The 23,521-nt window shown below is 39.3% G+C and overlaps 2 protein-coding genes across 2 annotated transcripts; both read right to left on the bottom strand.

The window, feature by feature from the left end:
• Positions 1-8,585: 8,585 nt before the first annotated feature.
• Positions 8,586-10,503, bottom strand: bsx (brain-specific homeobox). The gene is made up of 3 exons (XM_049591628.1): positions 10,234-10,503; positions 9,483-9,673; positions 8,586-8,828 (listed from the first exon to the last, which is right to left on the bottom strand). The coding sequence occupies exons 1-3, from the start codon at positions 10,475-10,477 to the stop codon at positions 8,586-8,588; spliced, it is 678 nt and encodes a 225-aa protein (XP_049447585.1). The 5' UTR covers positions 10,478-10,503.
• A 4,127-nt stretch (positions 10,504-14,630) lies between these two features.
• lim2.1 (lens intrinsic membrane protein 2.1) lies at positions 14,631-21,407 on the bottom strand. Its single transcript, XM_049591633.1, has 5 exons — positions 21,275-21,407; positions 19,682-19,863; positions 16,473-16,622; positions 16,137-16,271; positions 14,631-14,846 (listed from the first exon to the last, which is right to left on the bottom strand). Exons 2-5 carry the CDS (start codon positions 19,854-19,856, stop codon positions 14,785-14,787), a joined length of 522 nt encoding a protein of 173 aa, XP_049447590.1. The 5' UTR covers positions 19,857-19,863; positions 21,275-21,407; the 3' UTR covers positions 14,631-14,784.
• Positions 21,408-23,521: the final 2,114 nt, after the last annotated feature.

The raw sequence follows: 23,521 nt of genomic DNA, 5'->3' as shown, positions 1-23,521 counted from the left end.
ATTAATATACAGTAGACTCTGTATAGTTTATTATGAATGTATTCAGTCTCTGACAACTAAACTTCACCATCAGTCACACAACATGGTTTCTGTTCATAGAATAAACCTTCAGATCAGACAAATACAATCTTAATCTCTAAAATTCAACGAAAATGAGTAGTTTATCTAAAACCTCATATTGTTGAGTCGACATCTAAACCAATCAGCTGTTAGATCAGGTGAGAGCCAGGCGGTGCAGTCGGTGGAGAGCAACTGCAGCACCTGGCTCTAAAAACTGCGGCCACCTCGCTCTCGCGGTTTTATCGCCGTCCACTTTTGTAATACGTCAGAGCAAGTCGGGATGAAGTCGGACACAAAACTAACCAGCATGCACTGTGCGCCGATCGCCGGTGATCGAATCTGCGCAGGCCTGGCTCATCTCGAACGAACCTAATAATGTACCTCCATGCTCTGAACACCCGTAGAAGAAGAAGAAGTAAGAAAAAGTATCATGTGGAGATGCTGGCCAGGTATTGCGAAGCCTCCCACAAAAACAACAAAAAACTAAAGCAAAAGAACCTGCTGAGGCTGAGATTTTACCCACCAATGACCAAGAGACGGAGGTTAATGTTGCTGCTGCTGCTCCCGCTGCCGCCACCCCCCAGTCTCATCCACCGGCAGCATTAAGTGACTTGACTTTTTTTCCTTTAAATTATTAATTATTTGGTTGGCTGGTAAAATATCTGCCTGGCTGGTAAAAAAATTCATTTACCAGCCAGCCTGTGAAAAAGTTAGTTTTGGACCCTGTTTATACTATTGCAGTGGTGTGTCTGTTTCACTTTGCAGTTACACCTCCAAAACGCCAGCCATTGGTGGGGTTTCTATAAAGTGCTGTAACTATTCAAAACACACCTAAAATCTACAATCCACAATCCAAAAGTGGCTTAATAGTGACAATTTCAAACACAAGTACACAAATCTGCTTCATTATAATTCGTAAGGTTCACAGACAAAATATTTGTCTTTTGCTGGACCCATTTTCCCCACAAATACAAAATGCTAATGTTATTAGCACAAGTCTGTTGCATTTTTATGTTGTATGAATTAGCCTAGCGGCTAGGGGAGTTTTCCTCTACTCATATGACACCAAGAACAACAGCAACATTTAACAAAGGTACAAAATTCAGCTTCATTATAACTCACAAGGTTCACCAACAAAACAACTGTCTTATACTAGACGTGGTCTACCCACAAATACAACCTGCTAATGTTAATATAAGCCTATGGCATTTCACATAGCATAAATTAGCCTAGCAGCTAGTGGAGTTTTTCTCTACTCATGTAAAGCCAGGATCAGTCACACACAGGACTTAAATTTCTATTTTGTGGGGGGCTTTATTGACCTCACACTTTATCATGTACACACTGTGAACTACAAGTAAATATAAGCTTCATTTCCACTGAGGTATGTGCATGTCAGGCCAAGGCATAGGCTGCAGCCTAGAGTACACATCTACGCAGAACCTACGCTGTAGGTATGGCGTAAATTTGACACAGATGTATAAATCCCGCTTGAGTCCGATTCAGCCGGCTGATTGTTTCAGTGTGGTAACACTAATCTTGTGTTCACACTACCAGTGACAAAGCAACAGTGTGGCCAGGTACATTATTGCTGAGTTGCAGTTGAAGTGTTGCTCAAGTGCATGCTACTTGCAAAAGAGCACCTCCACTCAACGTCGTCAAAAGTTTGCATTTGGTCAAAAAAATATTGCTTTTGATTAATGTCAGTGCACCATTTTAAGGGTTTTGCCTCCCCATTGCATCCCTGTGTGCACCGCAATATACAGAAAGCTAGCATAGCTTCAGCTAACTTAGCTAAATAGCTAAGGATTTATGGTGGGAATGTCTTTAATTTCATCAAAATAAAAGTTCTCTGCCACTTGCATGTTTTTGTTGGGAGGTGACAAATGTACTTGTCCTAAATATTTAGAGGGACGTGTCCCCTGCACCCCCCGAAATCTATGCTTATGCTGAACAGTAAAGATTTAATTGTATTTGTTTGCAATGTATTATATTGATTGTTGTAATTGCACTTATGCAATATTATCATCAGGGCTGTTGCGGGGGGGGGGGGGTAGGACTGATTACCCAGGCCCCCCAGTGGGAAGGGGCCCACAAAACCTGAAATGAAATGTTTGGTATAGTTTGCAATTTGTTTTTATTTCTAAGTAGATTTGCCATGACTACATTAAAATTGGCTAAATAAATCAGTTAAAAGACTGAACTTCGTATAAAAAAATAGTATAAGCTCTCTGAGGCCCTTCTCACCCCTTGAAGACGCAAAATGGTGTAGTCTGCTCCTGCACTAGGATTTGCCTGTTAATGTCTGTTAATGAGTGCTTATGTAAAACTCATCCCAAGTTGTCACACATCAAGGCTTTGTCAGTCGCCTCTCACATCTACATATCACACACTAGGTATCCTCCAGCATTTGCTGTTGACGTTCCTGGATATCACTACCCACACAACCCAGTCTCACACCAAAGTCGTCTCACACCAAAGTCGTCTAACACCGGCGCTTTGTCAGTGACCTCCAGTATCAGACACGAAAAAAAGACGCCCTTTAATGTTGGCATGATACATGGCTGGTTGCCGTTACTGTTTGATGGTGCTTGGTGGCATCAGGATGGGAAAAGGCTGAGTAGGGTGGGTGGAAGGGGTGGTGGATGGGTCCAACAACCTCTGACTTTTATCCAGGAGGCCGGTGTTCGCATCCCGTAAGATTGTAAAACCAAACCCTGTTCGTTTTTCCTAAACCCAACCACGTGCGTTTGTTGTTGAAGGAATAAAGCATCTATTTGTGGTGTTGTACCAACATAGTGCATTTACTTTGGAAGAGTATGCAAACTGTACATTTCCTGTGAAAATGGAAATGTAGTTTTGAAAACAGACAATGCATGAAATGTTTGTTTTGATGTTCAGCCAGAACGTCAAAAACCAATGCACCTGGGTACCTTGCACGGTATTTCTCGATGTCGAAAGTCCATGACCCAAAATCGATATGTGATGAGGTCAGAGTGAGAATGTGTTGACCAACGTCACCCCAACAAAAGTGCATGGTTAGGTTTAGCCAATGAAAGCATGTGGTTAGGTTTAGAAAAAAAAACATCATGGTTTGGCTCTGTATTTAAAGCAGCTGTGTGGAACTTTTTACCATTAATAAAACTGTCCCTAGTTCGTATCCCCCCATCCTGAAGATCCGCATATTTATTTGAACAGCAAGCGACAAAAAAGCCTTTCTCTATATGGCTAGCTAGCGTAGCCTCGCACGGGTCGGACGGACAGCAGAAGTCAGCAAACCAGTATACGGCACCCGAGGCGGAAGTGATTCTGCACGCCCGCAGTGGCCTGCAGTCATTAAACCACAGAAGAAGGAGCCGTGTTTACACAGAGTGTTCTCCAAGTAAGCGGTATGCAACGGGTATTGCTAAACACATAACAGTTTTGCCAGAGATGTATCTGTAAGGACTTGGTTGTACTTTTGATGTCATGGCGGATAACGAAGGAGCACCATCTAAAAGAAAAAGAACAGAAGAAGGCTAAACGGGACAGTGATAGGGCTCAAACCTCGGTCGGGCATTCACCAAGTGGAGAGAGCTGAGAGAATTGAAAGGTTTTAAAACTGATCCCGAGTTGGCCCTTTTCCTAATCAACAGCTATGTAATTTTTGTTTTTATTTAGAGAATATACCGCAACTTGTTAGACGTTGTTTCACTTCAATATATGACGACATGGAAGTTATAAGCAAACTAAATGTAGCTGATGTGAACCGCTTTTGTCTAGTACAACAAACACCACAAAATTCTGTGACTGTGACCATGAACACAAATATACAGCAGGCAGTTGTCCTCAGTTTATAAGAAATTCAGAGCTACACCAGAACATTTATGAACAGGTCTTACTTTACTACTGACTTGTGTAACGTTAGCATGCTTCCACTAATTACTTGGACTGACCTAACGTAGCATTAGCTTTGCAAGCGAAGGCTGCAAGTAACAGCTTTGCTGTGTTAGAATTAGATCAGAACAGAAACACGACAGGAGAATTTACTGAGTCATTTTGCTGTTTCCACTAATTACTTGGATTTAGTTTATCCTCTCGCTCTCCAAAACAAATGCATACCGTAATTGCCAGTTGCAGTCGAGATTTTATGACACCAGGCTGTGGGTGTCATACCGCTTCGACCAAAGGGGCGCTCTAATCAACGATAACGAAAAGTTCCGCACAGCTGCTTACATTTAAGTAAGAAGTGAACACAGGGCTCCCAGGTCAAAGTCTAGGGTTTGTTGGACCCATCCACCACCCTTCCTGCCTGCCCTAGAGGAACTTTCCAGCTCCTTATGATATGTCGTTAGCAGCGTTTCAACCTGACGCCGTCCAGTAGCGTATCATAGTGCTTTGACAGGTGCTGTCCAGCCTACCAGTGGCGTATTGTAACACCGTTGAAGGATACGTCGGGTCACTTTACAAACTGACGCCACCTGGCGGCATATCACACTGCTACTTAAGGTGGCTTTTGGCATCAGGTGTCTGACTCCAAAATCACTGAAAGAACGATGATATTCGATGAATTCGGAATGAAAGCAGGCTGGCTTATGATGCTGGAGGACCAGCGTACAATGTCATGTTGTTCCTCAAGAAAGGGGAAATGAGGGTTATGAAAAAGAAAAGAAGGAAAGGAAAAGCAAGCAAACAGACTGTGAAAAAACAATTCAAATGTGTGTAAGAGAGACATGAATCAAAAGGAAGGATGGGGGGTCCACAGAGACTGCATATGCATAGGGCCCAGAATTCAGTGCTACGCTCCTGATCATTACATATGCGAAATGATTTGACATAACTGTATGTATGTACCTCCTCAATAGAAAGACAGTAAACAGTGTCTCTCAGACTTTTTTGTTATTTGTAAGGAAGAGGTAAATGTCAATGGAGACCTGGTCTTACGTGGTGGTAGTGTGTCAGCAGTGACATTAAGTAATCATTAAAGCCTTTTTCATTTTCCTTGTACAGTCCTCTTCCAGCTGTCCCAGACCGCTGCCTTATGCCCCACATGCTATTGTTCATATAGGAGACAGGTGGTTCACATATTGTTGTATAGCTACATTATCAGTTTGTCTCCTCTCACCCCATTCCACCTGGTTACACTGTTTACCAGAATAATGCACACACCCTTTGTTGAGTTTTTGTCCTTCCTTCATTTCTTTTACAGTGTAGTAAATCCTGCTCAAATGAAAGATGACACTTTGAAGCTCCCCTGATTTAGCCCCAGTCCTGCATTTTGTAGCCATATTCTAAGTAGTAACTCCTCCCCAACACAAAACACTCTCAAGCAGCTCATTTTACTAATTGAACCCTCAGATCATTATCAAAGCACTATTTACCTCTGTGCAATATTTTAATTAGATTATAGTCTCTATTTAACCCATCATGGACTCTTTGAAGCTCTGTGTTTTTAGTGTTAAGTCCTCAGATGCGTGGTTGGAAACAAATGACAGAGCCCTTTTTAATTTAATGAGAAACGCCGCCTATCCAGACTGAGTCTCTTTGCATCTTTTTAGGTCCCACCTACTCGTTTTTTTGCCATTGAAATCCAGTTAATTGAAGGAGTCTTTCGCTGCTATACATGAAGGGGGCCAAATTAGCATCCCTTTCTGCCCATTGGGAAACTAAGGCAGACGTTGATGCTTTGATGTGAGAAGCACGCTTTCAGTAGGCGGCAGGCTTCCTGAAAATGAGCTGATGGCCCTGCTATTAGGTCCAAATGCAGATGCGTCCATGTGTTGCAAAACGCTTAATCTTTTAATTGATCACCTTCTGCATGGCCTGTTCTCCACATAGTTTTTTCCCCACCGCCTGTTAATCAGAATCACATTTTGAAGATGACGTGAATTGCTTTTCAAAAGGCAGCAAAGGTTTGCAAATCCAGCATGAAGGACAAGAGAGGATTACATGTTATTGTGCAAATGCCCAGTCAGATATACAGCTTGTGGTTAATCAGTTTATTACATAAAAACGAGCTGTTTAAAGATTGTGAAATGTGTGTTTTATCAAATTAATAATTAGACAGTAAATACTTTACTACCCTCCCATCCTTCATTGTTAACACAGTTATTGGACAATAGTTAGACAATAGTTTAATACGCCACTTTCCGAAAGACTGCTCTTTTATTAACCTGCTTCTACAGATTTACAGCACTTGTGTCCGACGAACCAGAAGTAACACACACGAGTGCGGCAATGTGGATTTTATGTTAGTCGATATGCTGCAGCATGGACTGGTGGTAAATGACTTTATCATTTAATTAATAAAATAACATTGAAATTGTGCAAATATTTTAAAGTCTTTTTTTTCATTCACCATATTAATAAAGACACAGGCTATTCTGCAGTGCTGCAGTAAATTCCAGCCCCAAATGATAAACTCACTAAATTACACAAACTCAACCTTTTTTTTTTTTTTTAGAATATCCACTGAAAGTAAAATGCCAACGTGTTGAAATGATATTTTCTTGGGTATTTTTTTTGTTTTACTCCATTCTTTTCATGAATAATACTCCGATGGTTGTGACTTAACATTAAAATTGAATGTGTAAAAATATGAATTCACACCATTGCTGATTAAAATAAATAACACACAGGATTGTATTGGCAGAATAAATATATTAAATGCTATTAAATGCCTTTTAATTAAATATTCTTCACTTTCAGCATATTTTATTTCTTTGCATATTTAAGTCTCATACATTTGGGTGAGTATGTTTTGTTGTTTTTTCCTTAGGTCAAATAGATGCTCATTTATTTATTAACTGTGGTGTATTGACCATTGTGACTCAAATGACAAAGAAACATTAAAAATACAGGCTACTGGAGTTATAATTTCAGTGTTAACACTTGCAGGACCAAATATCTTTCATACATGGAGTCATTCGGTGAACACACGTGCACACACACACACACACACACACACACACACACACACACACACACACACCCACACCATGACATTAGAGTTGAACACAGCTGCACCACCAGAATCCTGTTGTATTGATTTTATTCTGAAAAAGTTAAACATTTCTTTTGATGGTCAGGACATGTGCTGGGGATATTTCTATCTGTTGACTGCTGTCATGATTGATTTCTCGAGAACACCAAAGTACATCCATGAATCCTTCACCACTCTGACAGACCACTGCATTATTGCATGCATGACCCATGAGCCACACCTCGGAGTGTTCTCAGCAATGCACCGATGCAAAAACATATACAAATATACAAATATTAGAAAAAAAAGTGTTGTCACTTTTTTCTATCTTCTTGACAACAAAAAACAGACAGACAAAAAACAGTGTAGGCTACTCCCTGCCCTGTAACGGGGGTCTGCTGGAACATATAGCATTAACAAAACTGTTTTGTAGTGAATATCATTCTCCGTTAATTTAACTACGTAGAAGCATCCCTGTAAAGGGGTGTGAAAGTCAGTGTGGATATGAACATAGATCACTTTCAGAGGCTTACCTTCAGTGAGGAATACTCAAACATCATCTTACTGTCTGGCGCGAGCGTCTGAGAGCTGACTTCTTGTAATTTTCTTGCTGTCTGTCTTTTGTGTTTCTGCGTGTTGGCTTAACGCACAGCGGGCTGCAGGCCACCGCGCAGGAAACCCACAGAGAACAAGCAGGCTCGCATTGTAAACTGAGCTCCATGCTGTGGAGGCTGCTTCCTAATCAGAGTGGTTACAGCAGCCGAGGGAAGAGCCGTCTGAGCTCACATAAAAACAGGACCACAATCACATGTGCAGCTTAAATAATAACTTTACATTAATGGTATATTTATGTTTTGTTTTTTAGACTTTTCCAAATCATTCCTGTGCCCTTGGCTTATAAAAAAGTAAACAACAAAATAAGCTTTAAAAATAAAAGGTATGACAGAATTAATAATGCCGAGAGTTGATTCATTATTTACCCTATATATACTATATATATATATTTACAGACAGAAATATAAATGCAAGTCACTGATGTGTCTTCGACCAATACTCCATTCACAAAACTTCCAACAATATGGACAAACGGGGGGAAACAAAAAGTCATGGGAAATTTAGGATAAAAGTGCAAAAGGATGGGGTAGCATGACGCAAAGAGCTTTTCCATTGGGTTATTCATAATAGTTTGTCAATATTATCCGTCTGAAATTAATTAAAAAATAACAAAATAAAGACAAAGGTGTGACAATTCAAAATAACCAACTATCTAGACTTTTTAGTAATAATATTAGACTAATAATAATAATAATAATAATTGATATATTCTGTTTTGTCGAACGCAGCACGAAAACTGTCATATACATAGCGGAAAGGGGGCAATTGTTAAAAATCAAAGGGCCCACTTTGCATGTTTGAATAAATATTAACATTTTGTACAGCCTAGTCTCCCTTATTTTTAAAACAGTAACTCATATTTTTTTGTAATGGACGGAAAAGAAACCCGATATTATCTACAGTGCATACAGTGTGAAAGTTGCTGCGTATAAAACAACTCAGCAGCCTACTATAGTAGATGATCCGGTGAACAAATGTCATCCTCGATATCCACATCATCGTCGTTTTCCTCCAGCATGTACGAGTCCGGCTCCAGTCCGTGTTTCAGCTCCTCCGCGCTCTTGTCGTTCAGTTCGCTCTCGCTGGAGTTCTCCGCGGACCGCTCCAGCTCTCCGGGGGTCTTCCGCTCGTCCTGCGCCTTCCTCAGCTGCTTCTTATGCTTCATCCGCCGGTTCTGAAACCACGTTTTTACCTGAACCGGGGAAACGGGGGAGGGATGTGAATTATAAAAACAATCCTAAATAGCATGTGCGCAAATTACTGGTTTATTTGAAAAAATATAAATAAATGTATAAATATGAAGCCAAAATTATTGACACATTTATTTTTTTTTTAATTTATTTCAACAACCTAAACGACACAGAATGCGGTGGCCTATCGAATACAGATATGTATTACTGAATTTACTAATGTGGTGCCAGAATAACCTGTGGTATCTGAAATATCAGTTTTCTTCACGTGTTTGATATCTGTATTATCACATCGCACTGAATTACGCATAAACAACATTTTTTGGCGTAAAAAATGGAAATGTATAGCCAAAGTCCATTGCTCTTGTAATCTATATAGGCTTTCTATTACACACTGTCGTGCTCTGTTATGTTAGGCTATGTATAGGCTAAATATCGTTTTATTACTTATTTTTTTATTTTTATTTTTTTCTATTATTATTACTATGTGTTTGTGTGTTTTGTGATTGGATCGCCACTCTTCTCGGGGCTACATCCAGAAAGAAAAGACAAAGGAAGCACGTCTTTAAACTCTGCTCCGCAGCATCCCTGCATCTTTCTCTGCACTAACTGTTGCTTTCAGGCGTTTGTGTTTGTGTGTGTGTGTGTGTATGTACCTGTGTTTCGGACAGGCTGAGCGCCGTAGCCAGCTCCACTCTCTCCGGTGTGGACAGGTACCGCTGGATCTCAAACCTCTTCTCCAGGCCGGACAGCTGCGAGTCGGAGAAAACCGTCCGGGCCTTTCTGCGTCTGCAGTGTTTCCCCGGTAACTCCGCGTGATGCTGGAACAAGGCCGGCATCTGCATCCCTACAGGTGGCAGGAAGCAGTGAGTAGAGATTTAACTTTGCAACATAAAACAAAGCTCTTTTTATATCTGAGAAACTAAGTTCACTGTACAGAAATCAACAGGCGTGTGGTGGTTTACAGTTTGATGATGACTGCATGATTTTTTTAATTTTTTTTTTGATAATGTAAAAACCATAACGTAGCTATTAACGCCTGATTATTTACAGAATAATCAGAGCAAAAATATTTCTTAAAGCTAATATATTTCAATAAATATACATTTTAATGCGGAAGAAAATAAGCCTGGCTGAATAAACCTCTGGTTAATATTTCCTGAGATGCTCAACCGAAGATGACAGCTTAGCAAACTTTTTATTTCCTCCTGCTTCATGTACGTGATGGAACACTTCAATCAGCCTGTCACAGCCAGTGATGTTATATTGCCATACTGAATAATGTAATATGGGGTTATTTAAATCCATAGACTTATAAGTGTTGAGCGTGGCTACTTTTTGCTCCTACTGTATATCTGACAGAACTTTACTTGTTACTGGAGGCCTCGTGGGTTCTCTCGTGCTTACCAGAAGTGAAAAAGTACTGGTGATGCTCCGGCTTGTGGAGAGGATGGTGCGAGTGTGGCGCCAGTATCGGGGTTGGCATCAGAGGGTATCCATACTCCAGGATGGGCATCCGGGAGGCCAGGGAGCTACAGAACGGAGAGGGGATGACCTCTCTCAGCGGCTTGGGTTTGTGCAATAAGATGTCCTCAATGAAAAACGACGTCGACCTCTGCGTGGGCGCCGCAGACGCGTAGTTCATACTCATAATGTTAGTTTTTTTTTTTCCTGCCTTTAAACCTGCATCAGTATCTGCTTCTTCTTCCGAACTCTCCGAGGCTTAAATGCAGCCGCTGTGTGTGATCAGTGAATGACACTACGCCGAGCATTACATAGATATCAGTGGGAGGGCAGATTTCCAAGAAGCATTTATTCAGAGAGAGTGGCGGATTGGGGAAATTGATTTACGCACCAGCCAGTTAGAGGTCTGGATGGGCGGAGGGGGCGAAGTGAGGGGCCCGTTCCTGTTTCTGATTGGCTGAGACGCGTTCGGCGCTGGTGAAGAAAGCAAACAGTCTGGAAATGCAGCGCACCTGTGAACGCATCAGGGTTCATTTGAATGGAAAGTGAAAATCCAACCGAGAACCGTGGCGGTGCTCATGTGGTCGCCTAGCAACCATGCTGTTTTTGCCAGGTTCGCGAGCACTTTAGGCTTAATGAAGAATAATTTAGCCCACATATAGTTTATAAAATACAGTTTCACAAATTGTTATTAGGCTAAATGTTAATTATGAATACAAAGCTACTTGCTAGCTCTCATGGAATCTATAGAACTGCAGATTGTTGTTTAGTTCAGTAGGCTATATGCTGTACAGGCTAGTTAGGGACTGCTCATTACTTATGAGGGGGAGGCCAGTGGTGCAAAGGGGGCATCTTGAAAAATTTTGTAACCACTATGGAGGGACTTTTTTGTAGTTATTTTGGCTCAGGGGAGATATATACAAATTTAAATGGCTATATTTTGTGTATATTTTACCATTGATCTGTGAGGAATACATGTGAAAACAACTGGCCTTCGTTTGGAAGGCATGTTAAAAAATCACCAAAATTACAACATTTATTATAGCCAGAAACCCTAAAAACAGATACTATCCAGCAGTCATTGGATATATGTGTGGCAGATGCTTCCATCAGAAAAAGTGTAACCGAATCTGTGCTTAAAATAGTGAAATTTTATCAAAATCACTTTATTCTAGCTACATGTCTCATGTCAAATTTGGCCAAAAGTAAACCATTTGCATGACAAGAACGAAAACCCGAGGCTTTTTTCAACTCCAGGATTTGGTCTTCATCTTTTCACTTTCATCTATCAAAGAGTGAGTTTTTAAAATCAAATAACTAATTTACGGTGGAGGGAGGGTGGTGCCTTTTCTACATGCATTCTGCAAGTGCATTTCTCTCAGAGGGACTCAAGGAAAAATATCTGCAGCCTCAGGAGGGTAAAAAACAAACAAACAAGCAAACAAAAAAACAACACCCCATCCTCTGACAAATAAAGAACAGTCCCTTAGTTGCTGCATCGGCCGCTCTCCATGGTGCTGAAAAATCCTTTTAGTGCAACTATGGTATTTTTGCTGTTTTACTTTTTTTGGAAGGGACATCTAATATTAATTTCAAGCCAGTATGCCTATTAGTGACTTAAAGAAAATATTTTATGACCTGTGGGGCCTATAACTGGTTGAAACATTTGAATATTCCTATTGTTCGTCTTTAGCACATTCTATGGAGAGTTAAAGTGGCTTTCTGCTGGAGAAATATGTACCGGTGTGGAAAAAGAATTTATTTGACCAGTGACGGAATGTAACTAACTACATTTACTCAAGTACTGTACTTAAGGAGAAATATTTCTTTTGCTCCACTACATTTTTTCATAACATCAGCTACTCGCTACCTGCATAGGCATATTGATAATAAAACATACAAATCAGCAAATAAACTTGTTATCGCAGGTTAAACTACCCAGTAGTTTATAAAATAATTAAAATGTGCTCCACTTTTATCAGCTGCAACGCTCAAGTGATAAATAGCTACATTAATGCATCCATAATTATAATCCGATAATACAATTATATATTTTTTTAAATGGGCCATTCTGCATAATGATTGCTTTTGCTTTTACTTACACAAGTATATATTGATGCTAATACTTATGTATTCGTATTTAAGTACATTTTGAATGCAGGGTTTTTACTTGTAACAGAGTATTTCAACACTGTGGTACTCCAACTTTTACACAAGTAGAATATCTAAGTACCAACAGTGCATCTGACGGTGTAATTGCTGCACTGCTCCCTGTACCTCATATCACTCGCTATACGGCTACACATTTGTATGCTACGTTTATTTATTTGTGTATTTCACCTTTTCTAATATGATCCTATTTCTTACGGAATCACTGTGCTACTTCCGTAATATCCTGCAAGATGCATGAACCTGAGCGATTTAATTTATTTAAATTAGCCTATTATACTCTATATTTCTATGATGGCTTTCTATAGGCCTCAGTCAGCCATTCCGATGATGGACATGAAACTTTAGATTGATTTATCCTCAAACTTGAACATGCGTCCACATAGTGTTTTTAATTGCCCGGGAAATTCACTCGGGTGACTTCTTCTCTTCCTTCATGTTAGTAGTTTTTGAATGAAGTGATGTAGCCTGTGTCACATGAGGATTGTTCTGCTACAGGTCTGTCTAGTAATTCCGCTCAAATTGGCTGTAATTGTCGGTATTAAAATCTGGGAGAGTACAAGTGCCGCTCCTGTGCCCATTTGCGAAAGAAAGCGGTGCCTATAATTTGTTGATATGGTGTTGTCATCACATTTCCAATCAGGCCGGTTAATGTGGAAGTGTCTTAATGTAGGCAGAATTCACGCTGCAATGCTATTAGGCAATTAAGGGAGATGTTAGAGCGGAAGTTGTAATCCTTGGGCTGGAGGACAGGATTTCCATTTGATCAGATGGAGGGAGAACAAATTAATTACTGGGAATCGGTTACGATGGAAAAGTGCTGTTCTGCTACATTAGTTTGCATAGGCTTGTCTTAAATGGACGCGTGCGCTCAAAATGTAAATTAGCAAAGCTGGGTGGTTGCAAATCAGACACCTTTTGGCATGTGGGGGACTGTACATTAGCTCTACCTGAAGACGACTCAGTAACAACTCCTAAAGCTGCTGCAAGATGATGTCATTACATCATTCCTCTCTAAGATATTTATTGTGTCATTTATGTTTCCATCGAGGGAGTATTAGTCGGAAAAGTAATTCAAGACACTTACAATTATTAATATTTTTGTTGTCAAAACTATATTTTAAACAATAATTTCTTAGATTATTTTTTATGTAAGGTGACGTTTAAGAATAGCAGCAGAAAAGAAAAGACCTTTCTAAAGACGTGGCCAAAGCAGATGGAGTTAACCCTGCTGCACCTGGCTGTGCGTCAGTCCCTTTTATGGAGCGCACCAGGATAACAAGTTGCTTTTAGGGGAAAATTAGAAAGTAAATGAAACAAATGGTGATGAAATCGTCTTAAGGATCCGTTCTCGAGGCGCGGTTAAGCGGCTTTTTGTGGCCATTTCATTAAGTAAAAAAATTGAGCTGGTCAGGCAGTGCGTCACTCCGTTAAGTGGCACGTTTGGATAAGAGGTTTGCAGCAGCGCACGGGTAATACTGGGCATGTATTTTCAGAGCAGCCGTGTTGGTGATAGTGGACGGTAGAACAAACGAATAAAGGGATGTAGAGGAGGATATTTGAGGCGTACATAATCAATAGTACTAATCCATGGTAAATATGTCCACTACGTCATTTCTTTACCCCTATAGCTTTTCTATAATATAGAAATAGTTAAAGTTAGGAACAAGCTTCCTGGGTTTGTTCGGTTTATACCTCAGATCATTACTTTCTGATAATAAAATCATGGCTTATGGTATTTTATATCTTCAGTATATTATATTTTTTCCAATAATATTCCTCGAAAGTGTATCCACGTCAGTTGTATTCTCCAGAATTGCCAGGTAAAACGTATACTATGCAATCATGGATGACCTATACATATAAGTATGTCATTTGCTTTGTGTGGCTTTCATTTTCATTTTCAGTCTTCAGAAAAAGAACGCTTGGTTTTTCTTTTAGACATTGAACTAGGCATCTAGACAGTCTGTTTTTATTTTAAAACAACTCTCTGTGGTTATGGACACTTATTTAAAGCTAAGGTCAGGGAGCACGAATGGGGCACTCTCTTAGTGCTACAGAGCCAGATTTCCAGCCTCTAAAAACGCTCTCAGACACACAAAAAAAAGAAGGGAAAGGAAGGAAGAGATTAAATTGTACACAGTGCCTGTGGATGAAAATAAAGAGTCACATTCTCCCCAGTCTTTTTTATTGAAATCATTTAAACTTTGAGGATTCGTGTTCCAGATGTAAGCTCTGCACTGATGGTGAGAATCTCCACGCAGCCTCGTTGCAGCTGTCATGATCATACTCCATGGCTCATGTCTGGATGATGGTCTGAATCTTCTAATGAGAGTTAGCGCCCCTGGGGCATTCATGCATCCGATAGGCACACAAATAGAATATACCTGAGAAGAAAGGTAGAGGGTAGGTCTTTGTTTGCCACCAGCAAATATAAATGACATGTATCTTAAAATGACATATTTCAATAAAGGAGAACCATTGTGTGGGATTTTGTGGGAGCATCCATGCTTATGTTTAACACATATAACTTGCAGTTTTATATTTGTTGTTAATTGACACAATATGCACAACTGGTCTATGTGTGATTTCTGTTATCTTAATTCAACAGAAGTACAAGAAACCAGTGGGGAAATTTTATTTTGGGGGCATGTTCAGTGAAAAATTGATAAACTGTCTTTTTATGTAATTCTGAGGCAAACAACTCTAAACAATTCAGGCACATATTTAAGGTCCTTTGCTATTCCATTTCTATTGTAGTGCATACAAAATCTATACAGTTAACACAATAAATGTGCTGTTTATTTGATAGCCAACTGATGTATGCAAATTAGAAAAAAAACAATACTCTTGAAATAAATGTGTATCATGGTATTGTTGTTTTCCACCTTTACTTATTAGTTATCATAACTCTACTAGTGTGTAATTTGACAATATTTTCAGTCTCAGCCAAACAGTGTCACATCCTGGTATTTTCAGCATATGGATGCTGTTTACCTCTGAACCATTTTCATATTCAGTATAGTGAAAGGCCTGCTGAACAGCAGGTACTGCACAGTGTGGTGGAGGATTCAGAGATGAGCACTTACTACAAGCATCACTTACTGATAATGTCACATCATTGATTCAGCTGCTTGACTATGGGTTGACCCGTGTATGGTTTGACTGTTTTGTGCTTAGGAAGTGAGTTGTCACGTTGTGTTATATCAGATCGTCTCTGTAGTTTTCGTTTTCTTTATTACACATAGTACATGCAGTATGAAAACCATTAGCCAGGCATGCAGGTAGAAGTTGAGGCCCTTGGCAATATGAGGAGGTGAATACAGTTTTATCTTCTATACTACATTTGAATTTTCAAAAGGTACAGTACTACATGATATAACGTAAAATAATCTTAAATCTTAAAAGTAGTTTGAGCCTGTTGCTTGCCATGACTTCATAAATATGTTTTCCAAGCAGTGATTTTATCAACACCTTACTGAGTGCAGTGGTTGCTTATCCAAGAACTCACTCAAGGCTTTATCTTGGAAAGAAGTTAACATTTAGAAGAAAATGATCACAGCACACCATCCCTGAACACACCATGAGTGGAACCCTGATGAATCAAAGAATTTGATGGCACCTCTGTGAAAGAGAGGAAACCTAATGTAGTTTGATTTGTTGGGTTGCATAGTTACCTGAAAAGAAGGTGAGCACCACTGACACCCAGCCAATGATATAGGACCAGGAGAACCTCCAGTTTCCATAGCGTTTCCCATAGTAGTTAATAGTCACACCAGTGTACACTGCCATTGCTAGAAACACTAAAAAGCCTGGGCAGAAAAAAAATACATAAATTGAGGAAAAGAAAATATAAAGAATTTTTTCTGAGATTGTACAAATGGGTAACCATTACACTTTTTAAAAAAAATTGACTTTTTAAAAAATTTTTTGAATTTGATTAAGGTCAAATCAAATGCAAATTACAGCTTAAACTAAACCAACAAAAAACAATACAATTGAGTTGAACTTACATGAGATGAAAAACAATATGCCTGCAGCAAAGGTTTTGTCAAACCTGTCGAAGGAGGAGTAATGGATGAAGGCCATAATGCCAATGATGATGCCAATGAAACAGGCCAAAAGAGAGAGGATCATGAGGGCACGAGTGGCGTCTAAGTGGGCTGTGGACAGAGTCAAATGTCAAAAGGAGCCGGTGGGGTCAGTGCAAGTCATCAGAAGTGAATGAACAGAGATGTGACCCAGGTCAGGTCGTGTTAACAAGCCAATATGATGAAGAATGGTAAACATAAAAAGAAATAGACCAATTTTTTTAATAACATCGATGTCAGGTGGAAATCCCAATTTACACAGCCAATCTTCAACAGAAGCATTCAAACACATAACACAACTATGTAGACAGATATTATTATGTAGTTTTTCCCTCAGTAAATAAAGTATAATCATAACCAAAACATTACCACCACCATAAACTTTTTTTTAAATATCAAAATATCATAGCATTTTACTTCTGATTAAAGGTCTCACATTGTGCTCATTTTCAGGTTCATACTTGTATTTTGGTGTTGTACTAGAACTTGTTTACATGCTTCAGTATAAAAAAAAACAGTTTAAATTTTTTATACTGCCTGAATATATCCATATTCACCCTCTGTCTGAAATGCCTCATTTCTGTGCCTGTCCCTTTAAGACTCCCTCTGGAAAAAGCCCAGTCTGCTCTGATTGGTCAGTGTTTTCAGGTCTTGGCATCTCTCCACTGTCATTTCAGCTGAGGAATGACTGTACCGGCTTTTTCAACCTTTATAAACTGTTTCTTTGCTGCTCTGTGGCTAGGGCAACAGCTTTGATCCCTGTTTACTTCCTGTCAACTACCATGGAAAATATAAAAGACGGTAAGGATATGACATCAGTAACGGCACTGCAATTTTCATTGGAGCCAGACTTTGTGCCACTTCTATTGGAGTCAATGGGGCAGGCACAGCAAATCACACTATAACCCATCATATCTAATGTTGTTTCAACTTTGACTGAAAAATAAAAAAACACACATTACGTGATGCAGAATTTTTTTTTTAATCTAAATGTGTTTACTTTACTTGTAAGTTGTATCAGCTGCATTATAAGCCCCTGTTGAATCCAAGATAGCTAACGCTACCTGCTATTAGCAGGTACATGTATTTGGTTATCAATAGCTAACTAAACTTTAAACAGTCAGTGATATTTGATAATATTTAGGAGTGCTAATGTTAGATAGTGATTCCCATAATTGTCAGGAGGTGGCACTAATCGACAAGTTATCATAAATCATCACTTCCATCACTTACAGTACTTGTTACTTTGTTTGTCAATTAAGTTAGCATTTGCACTTTTTTTAGGCAATGTTAGCTAACTATTGAGTTGCTCTACATTGATTTTAAGCGTAAATGTCAGTAAGCAATAATTCTGGGGAAGGTGTTAAAGAAACAGAGAGCTGCGGGGTTGGTGAATAATAGCAAATGTTACAGCCTCTCTAGCTTAATCACTCATGACCTATATGTGTGCTACCTAATCAAAGTTGGATGACCAACATTAGTAAGAATGTAAATCCGTCAAGTCCTAGTTTTAACAGTGATAACAGGTCAGACCTGCCCAGTTTGGTCATGTATCATGATGTAACGTTGGCTATCTTGGACCAAACAGGGGCTTGAGACAGATCTGTGATCTGTTTGGAGACCAATAACAAGAAAAACAAACAAGCGTAACCTGCCCCATTGACTCCAATAGAAGTGGCACCAAGCTCCAAAGCAAAATTTGAATGTTTTAATTGACCTCCTACTTTTCTTTCTTTCCTTCTTTTATAGTTGCCTTGTCAGCTTTTGCATTAACAAACCTTTCAACGGGAAATTCAAGGGGACCAAGTTAAAGTGTTTATGTTGTCAAGTTTGAAAAGGTCTATATAGACCTATTCACAATGTTTATTTACAGTAGCTTATGGGTAGAAAACCCCAGCGTCACGTATATAAAATCAGAGGTCACTGAGCAGATGGTTCTGCCTCAGATGGTTAGTTTTTAGCTACCAAAAAAAAAATTATTAGAAATAATATTTTCACTGGTTTACCTCGCTGTCAGAGTTAGCAGTTAGCAGAACACTTAGTTGCTGTTTTTCCACTGCCTTGATTGGTTAGTGTGTAAGATAAAGCACAGCAAATATTCAGATATAGCATACACTTAAACTGATAATGATTTTTAGGTGGTTAAAATACATTTTGCTGGGGCCGTGTCCACAACTTCCATGCCAGTAGATTTAGTTTATCAAAGATGATAGCAAAACAGCAAAGTTCATAAAACAGCAGTAATGCCTGATAGGTCAGGCCGCTGTGTTTAACCATATATTTTCGTTAAACTTCCAGATGAAAATGACAACAGAAATCAACAAGTCTGCTGATTTTACGTATCTGTAAAATTGAAATCAATCACCAGTTGTCTTCCCTGAAGTGAATGTCGTTAGCATGAAGTCACAGTGATTCGGGCTATTGCATAGTTGGGACATCACAAGTTCATGGAAGTCCTGACAGCTCATTTATAGGCACAGTTTCTGAATACGGACACTGTGTTTCTCTCTATGCACTGAGCTTTTTGATACTTTCACAGTATTTATGCACCTATACCTGCTTTATAATAAAGTAAATCAGATTTTTTAGGCTACAATATGGGACCTTTGAACAAATATACACATTCTCTGTGTAAGTCACACTGTAATGCAGTGGTGGTTTGAAAATGTTCTCTAACATAAGACTGAAGTCTAGTAATAAAAAAAGAGAGATAAGACAGAGGGTACCTAACATTATGAAACCTATATGTTACTGATCCCAGTTCAGTTTAACTCTAGCGAGTTAGCTCAGCTGCACATCCAATTTCAAAATATTAGGGAGATTAGAACATATATTAGAACATGTTGCTGTCCACATAGTAAACTTATTTAATAGCATGCTGAATGTTTGACACAGCTGTCTCTGAAGAAATGTATTCATTTATTATGATTTTCATTTCTAATTGTAAATTATACACAAATAAAATGGCTTATCAAGGCTTATAACACTTTAAAAAAGTTGAATCTTTGGATCCACCCGATGAGCTTTACCTCAACCAATAAAATGATTTCTGCCTCTAGAATGGCTCCATCTTTCAGAAGAAGAGCAAACAGGAAGTTAGTAGTTTCCCAGCCATCTACATCTACACTTACCGATGCTGTCATTGTGTGGGAAGCATTTCCCAGGCATACAGTAGCGCCACAGGCCCTGGTGCATGTAGTTGCTGGACTGCCGATACTGCATCCAGTAATCGGTTGCTGTGGAAACGATCAGGAGGATGTTCCCCACGCCTGCACAGAACAAACCTCCACCCATAAAGCTGTACATCCTGCACCTGCAGACACACAGACACATACAGAGGAACAGAAGGTCACTTAGCATCAGTGGTCAGTGGCAGGGCCCCCTCCTCTCTCCACCTCACACACACACACACACACACACACACACACACACACACACACACACACACACACACACACTTCAGGGAGAGAGGGTCTAAATGTCAGTAATTGCATTGTAATGAACATATTATTTCCAATGGATTGAGCTGAGGGGTTGCCTGTGTGTGTATGCTCCACTTTGTTCTCTAGGAGATCAGCCCCTGAAGATGGGCTTTACATACACCCCCATCCCCAGTGCAGACACACACACACACACACACACACACACACAGACACACACACACACACACACACACACACACAGACACACACACACACACGCAAACACACATCCAGCCTGTGTGGAGTGCAGCGATGCTTTGATACTTGATACATCTATTGCCCATTGTTCCACCTGGATGCAATATCCTGCGGCCATCCTCTCTGTCTCATTGAGAGTTGTCATGGATGTTTTTTTTGGGAGGGAAAGCATGATAGATAGATATATCTTGTTATGTCTGAAACCTGAACGGGATGCTCGTTGAAGAGCTCTGTGTATTCATTGAAGAGCTCTGTATTTTCGCAGGATCACATTCCCCTCCGAGCAGCCTCTCTGGCAAGTCCCAGCAGCTGCCTTGGTCGAAACCAGAAAATTGTCTCAGACTGTCAGTGTAATGAGGCAATATAGAAAATTCTAATCATTTTATTTAATAATCAGTAAGCCAATTGGCTTTAATGATTTTGTAAGAAATTATTTTCTTCCAAGCCAGGATAAAACAGCTACATAAATTTTCTTTTCGTTTGGAGAGCGGCCTTGATTGTGACTGGCACTGACCTCAAGGCTGACGATTTCTTCTCAATCACATCACTCAACCTTTTCCCCTGAAATTCTCCAACTCTCACTGTAAAATACCTGAGAAAACTGACCCGACAAGATAGAGAGAATAAGAATAAGCTTTACATTTATCCTTAGCCTCTAGAGCAGACTGGGTTTTAATGTTTTTTCATTCACTGCACCTCCAGTTTCACAAAGACATAAGCCATCCTTATCCGTATCTTTTTGGCTGTAAACCTTTGTCTCCATGGAACTGATTATACACACATATACATATATATATATATATATGTGTGTGTGTATGTGTGTGTGTGGATATATAGACGCATTTTAAAATACACTAAAGTGAGACAAAAACTGGTTGGTACATTTTACAGCAATGACTAATATCTGAAACTTTCTCTGATGAGCTCATAGAGCTGCAGCTGTGTCTCCACGAGGAGAAAATAGCATGAAGAAATAAAAACTAATAAAAACACATTACTAAATGAACACCAACAGTTATCAGACAAAATTCTATGTTATCTTACCTTAATCAACCCCTTTTATGAAGACGTTTATGAGGACAGGGTTACCTGACAAAATACAACAAGATCCTATAATGCCAAGACAGGCGGATTTCCAGCAGGCTAATAGCACTAGCGCTTGACGGGGTGAATAGGGAGAAACTGGGGCTACAACAAACACATCACTGAGACAATAGGCCAGGCCGACCGCTGGCCAATCAGCACCCACTAGTTTTGTGGTTTGGGAATCTGCTGAAAAAACAGAAATGGCCAAAGCTTGGCAAGCTGAAGTAATACTGATGACTTCATGGTTTTGATTGAAAGTGGAGGGCTGAACTGGCTTTAGTGGAGGGCAAGCCAGGCATTAAATTAGAGTCTTTGGCTGTGCGGCTTCTGATTTTGGTCTAATTTTAAAAGCAAACATTGTCAAACTGTTTAAAAAAATCTTAACAACTCTTAATATACCTGTAAATTTTAAACTTTTTCACAAAATAAATTAAGGGGTTTTGTAAATTTGTTCTAATGATTTTTAGTTTGCTTTGTGGTGAGTAATATTACCACATACACTGTGTGCACGAGTCATTAGGTACACCTAATGTTTCCATCAAGTCCACCAATCTAGAAGAAAAACATATTTGTAATGATTTTCCTGAAACTGACTTCAGTCTATAAGAATCACAAAGGAAGTGATCCATATTGAGAAGCAGACAAATTCGAGAGGCAATTTAAACCTTTGAGACAGCAGATATGTTGACTGTGTATCAGCCTCATGCCGCAAAATATGTCATCTGTGCAGCGTAAAGGCAGTGCTTTGAGCACAGTGTGCCTGTGAGCTAGATATCGCACAAGATGATTCAAACTGACCACAACCAGCAACTGCATACTTGTGTGTTTTATTGTTTTACTGTAGTTTCAGTCATAGCGAACATCTACCAATTTCCAGTAAGCCTGTGTTGATTTTTTAAAACTTTCCTAAGCACCATTTGATTTCTTTTACTTCTGATTTTCAATTGGTTGAGATGACCATCTCACAAAGCTGCACTGATCCCAACTACATCCACCTCTGTGACATGGCAGTGTAGCAGTAAATACTGAGCCTTAAACTTCTGAAGATGTAGTACCGCTGCAGTTCATTAAGTTATAGCCTATCTGAATGTTCTTTTCTTGTAAATACTTATGCCATTTCCTCTGCATATATTCACAGTGTTATAAGTAGCTAGTTGTAATTAAATAACAAAAAATTACAGTCACTCATCAAAACGTTGGTGATTACAAAAGGGTTACACCCATATATATTCTTTTCAGTGAAAGGTTTATATGTAGAATATAACATTCATTCTGTTGCTTTGCATTTTTTAGCGGTGAAGGAATATCTTCTTTTGTCACAGCCTATTTCCTGACATTTTTAGTGTTATTGCCCATTTTAAAACATTTGATAGAAAAGTAGTCAAATATAATAAGTTACATTACTTTGATAAAGTAATTAAAATGCTTACCTTACTTATTACATTTTTAACAGTAACTAGTAATATGTAATCTATTTTATTTCAAAAGTTGCCTTCCCATCGCTGTATGTGCATAGCATTAATTGCATAGCATAAACTGTGCATCTGTGAGTGTTTGTGCCTTACATCTCATTACATACATACATAATTTTTTTTTTAAAGTTGAGAAAAGTGTGAAACAGTAATGGAGTGAAATGGTGCAGTGGTCCAAAAAAATCAGGATCCATGTTGTATTTCTGCAACTTAGAAATGGTGGTTGAACACTCCCATGGAATAATTATATTTAAGTTGTTTTAATGTGAAGTGTCTGTGACCACCTTGAGGACTTGTACATTTGCCAGTCAAGAATGATGACCATAAAAACTCCTTAGCTGCCTTGTCTGTTTTTTTAGGATCATTGCCCTGCTAGCTGCATTGACCTAAATTAAAGTACAATGTATAAAGAGAGCTACAAGCCCTACACTTTTGACCCAACATTCATTCATTCATTCATTCATCTTCTAACCGCTTCATCCTCTTGAGGGTCGCGGGGGGGCTGGAGCCTATCCCAGCTGACATCGGGCGAGAGGCAGGGTACACCCTGGACAGGTCGCCAGACTATCGCAGGGCTGACACATAGAGACAAACAACCATTCACGCTCACATTCACACCTATGGACAATTTAGAGTTATCAATTAACCTAGACTTTTGACCCAACATGGAAATGAAAATTTTGAAAACTCTTAAAGCTGCAAGTTATAGTGATTACATCACTGGCAACAAATG

The sequence above is a fragment of the Epinephelus fuscoguttatus genome, linkage group LG12, assembly GCF_011397635.1.
Source record: "Epinephelus fuscoguttatus linkage group LG12, E.fuscoguttatus.final_Chr_v1".
NCBI classification, from domain to species: Eukaryota; Metazoa; Chordata; class Actinopteri; order Perciformes; family Serranidae; genus Epinephelus; species Epinephelus fuscoguttatus.
This window is presented reverse-complemented; position numbering and strand designations above follow the sequence as displayed.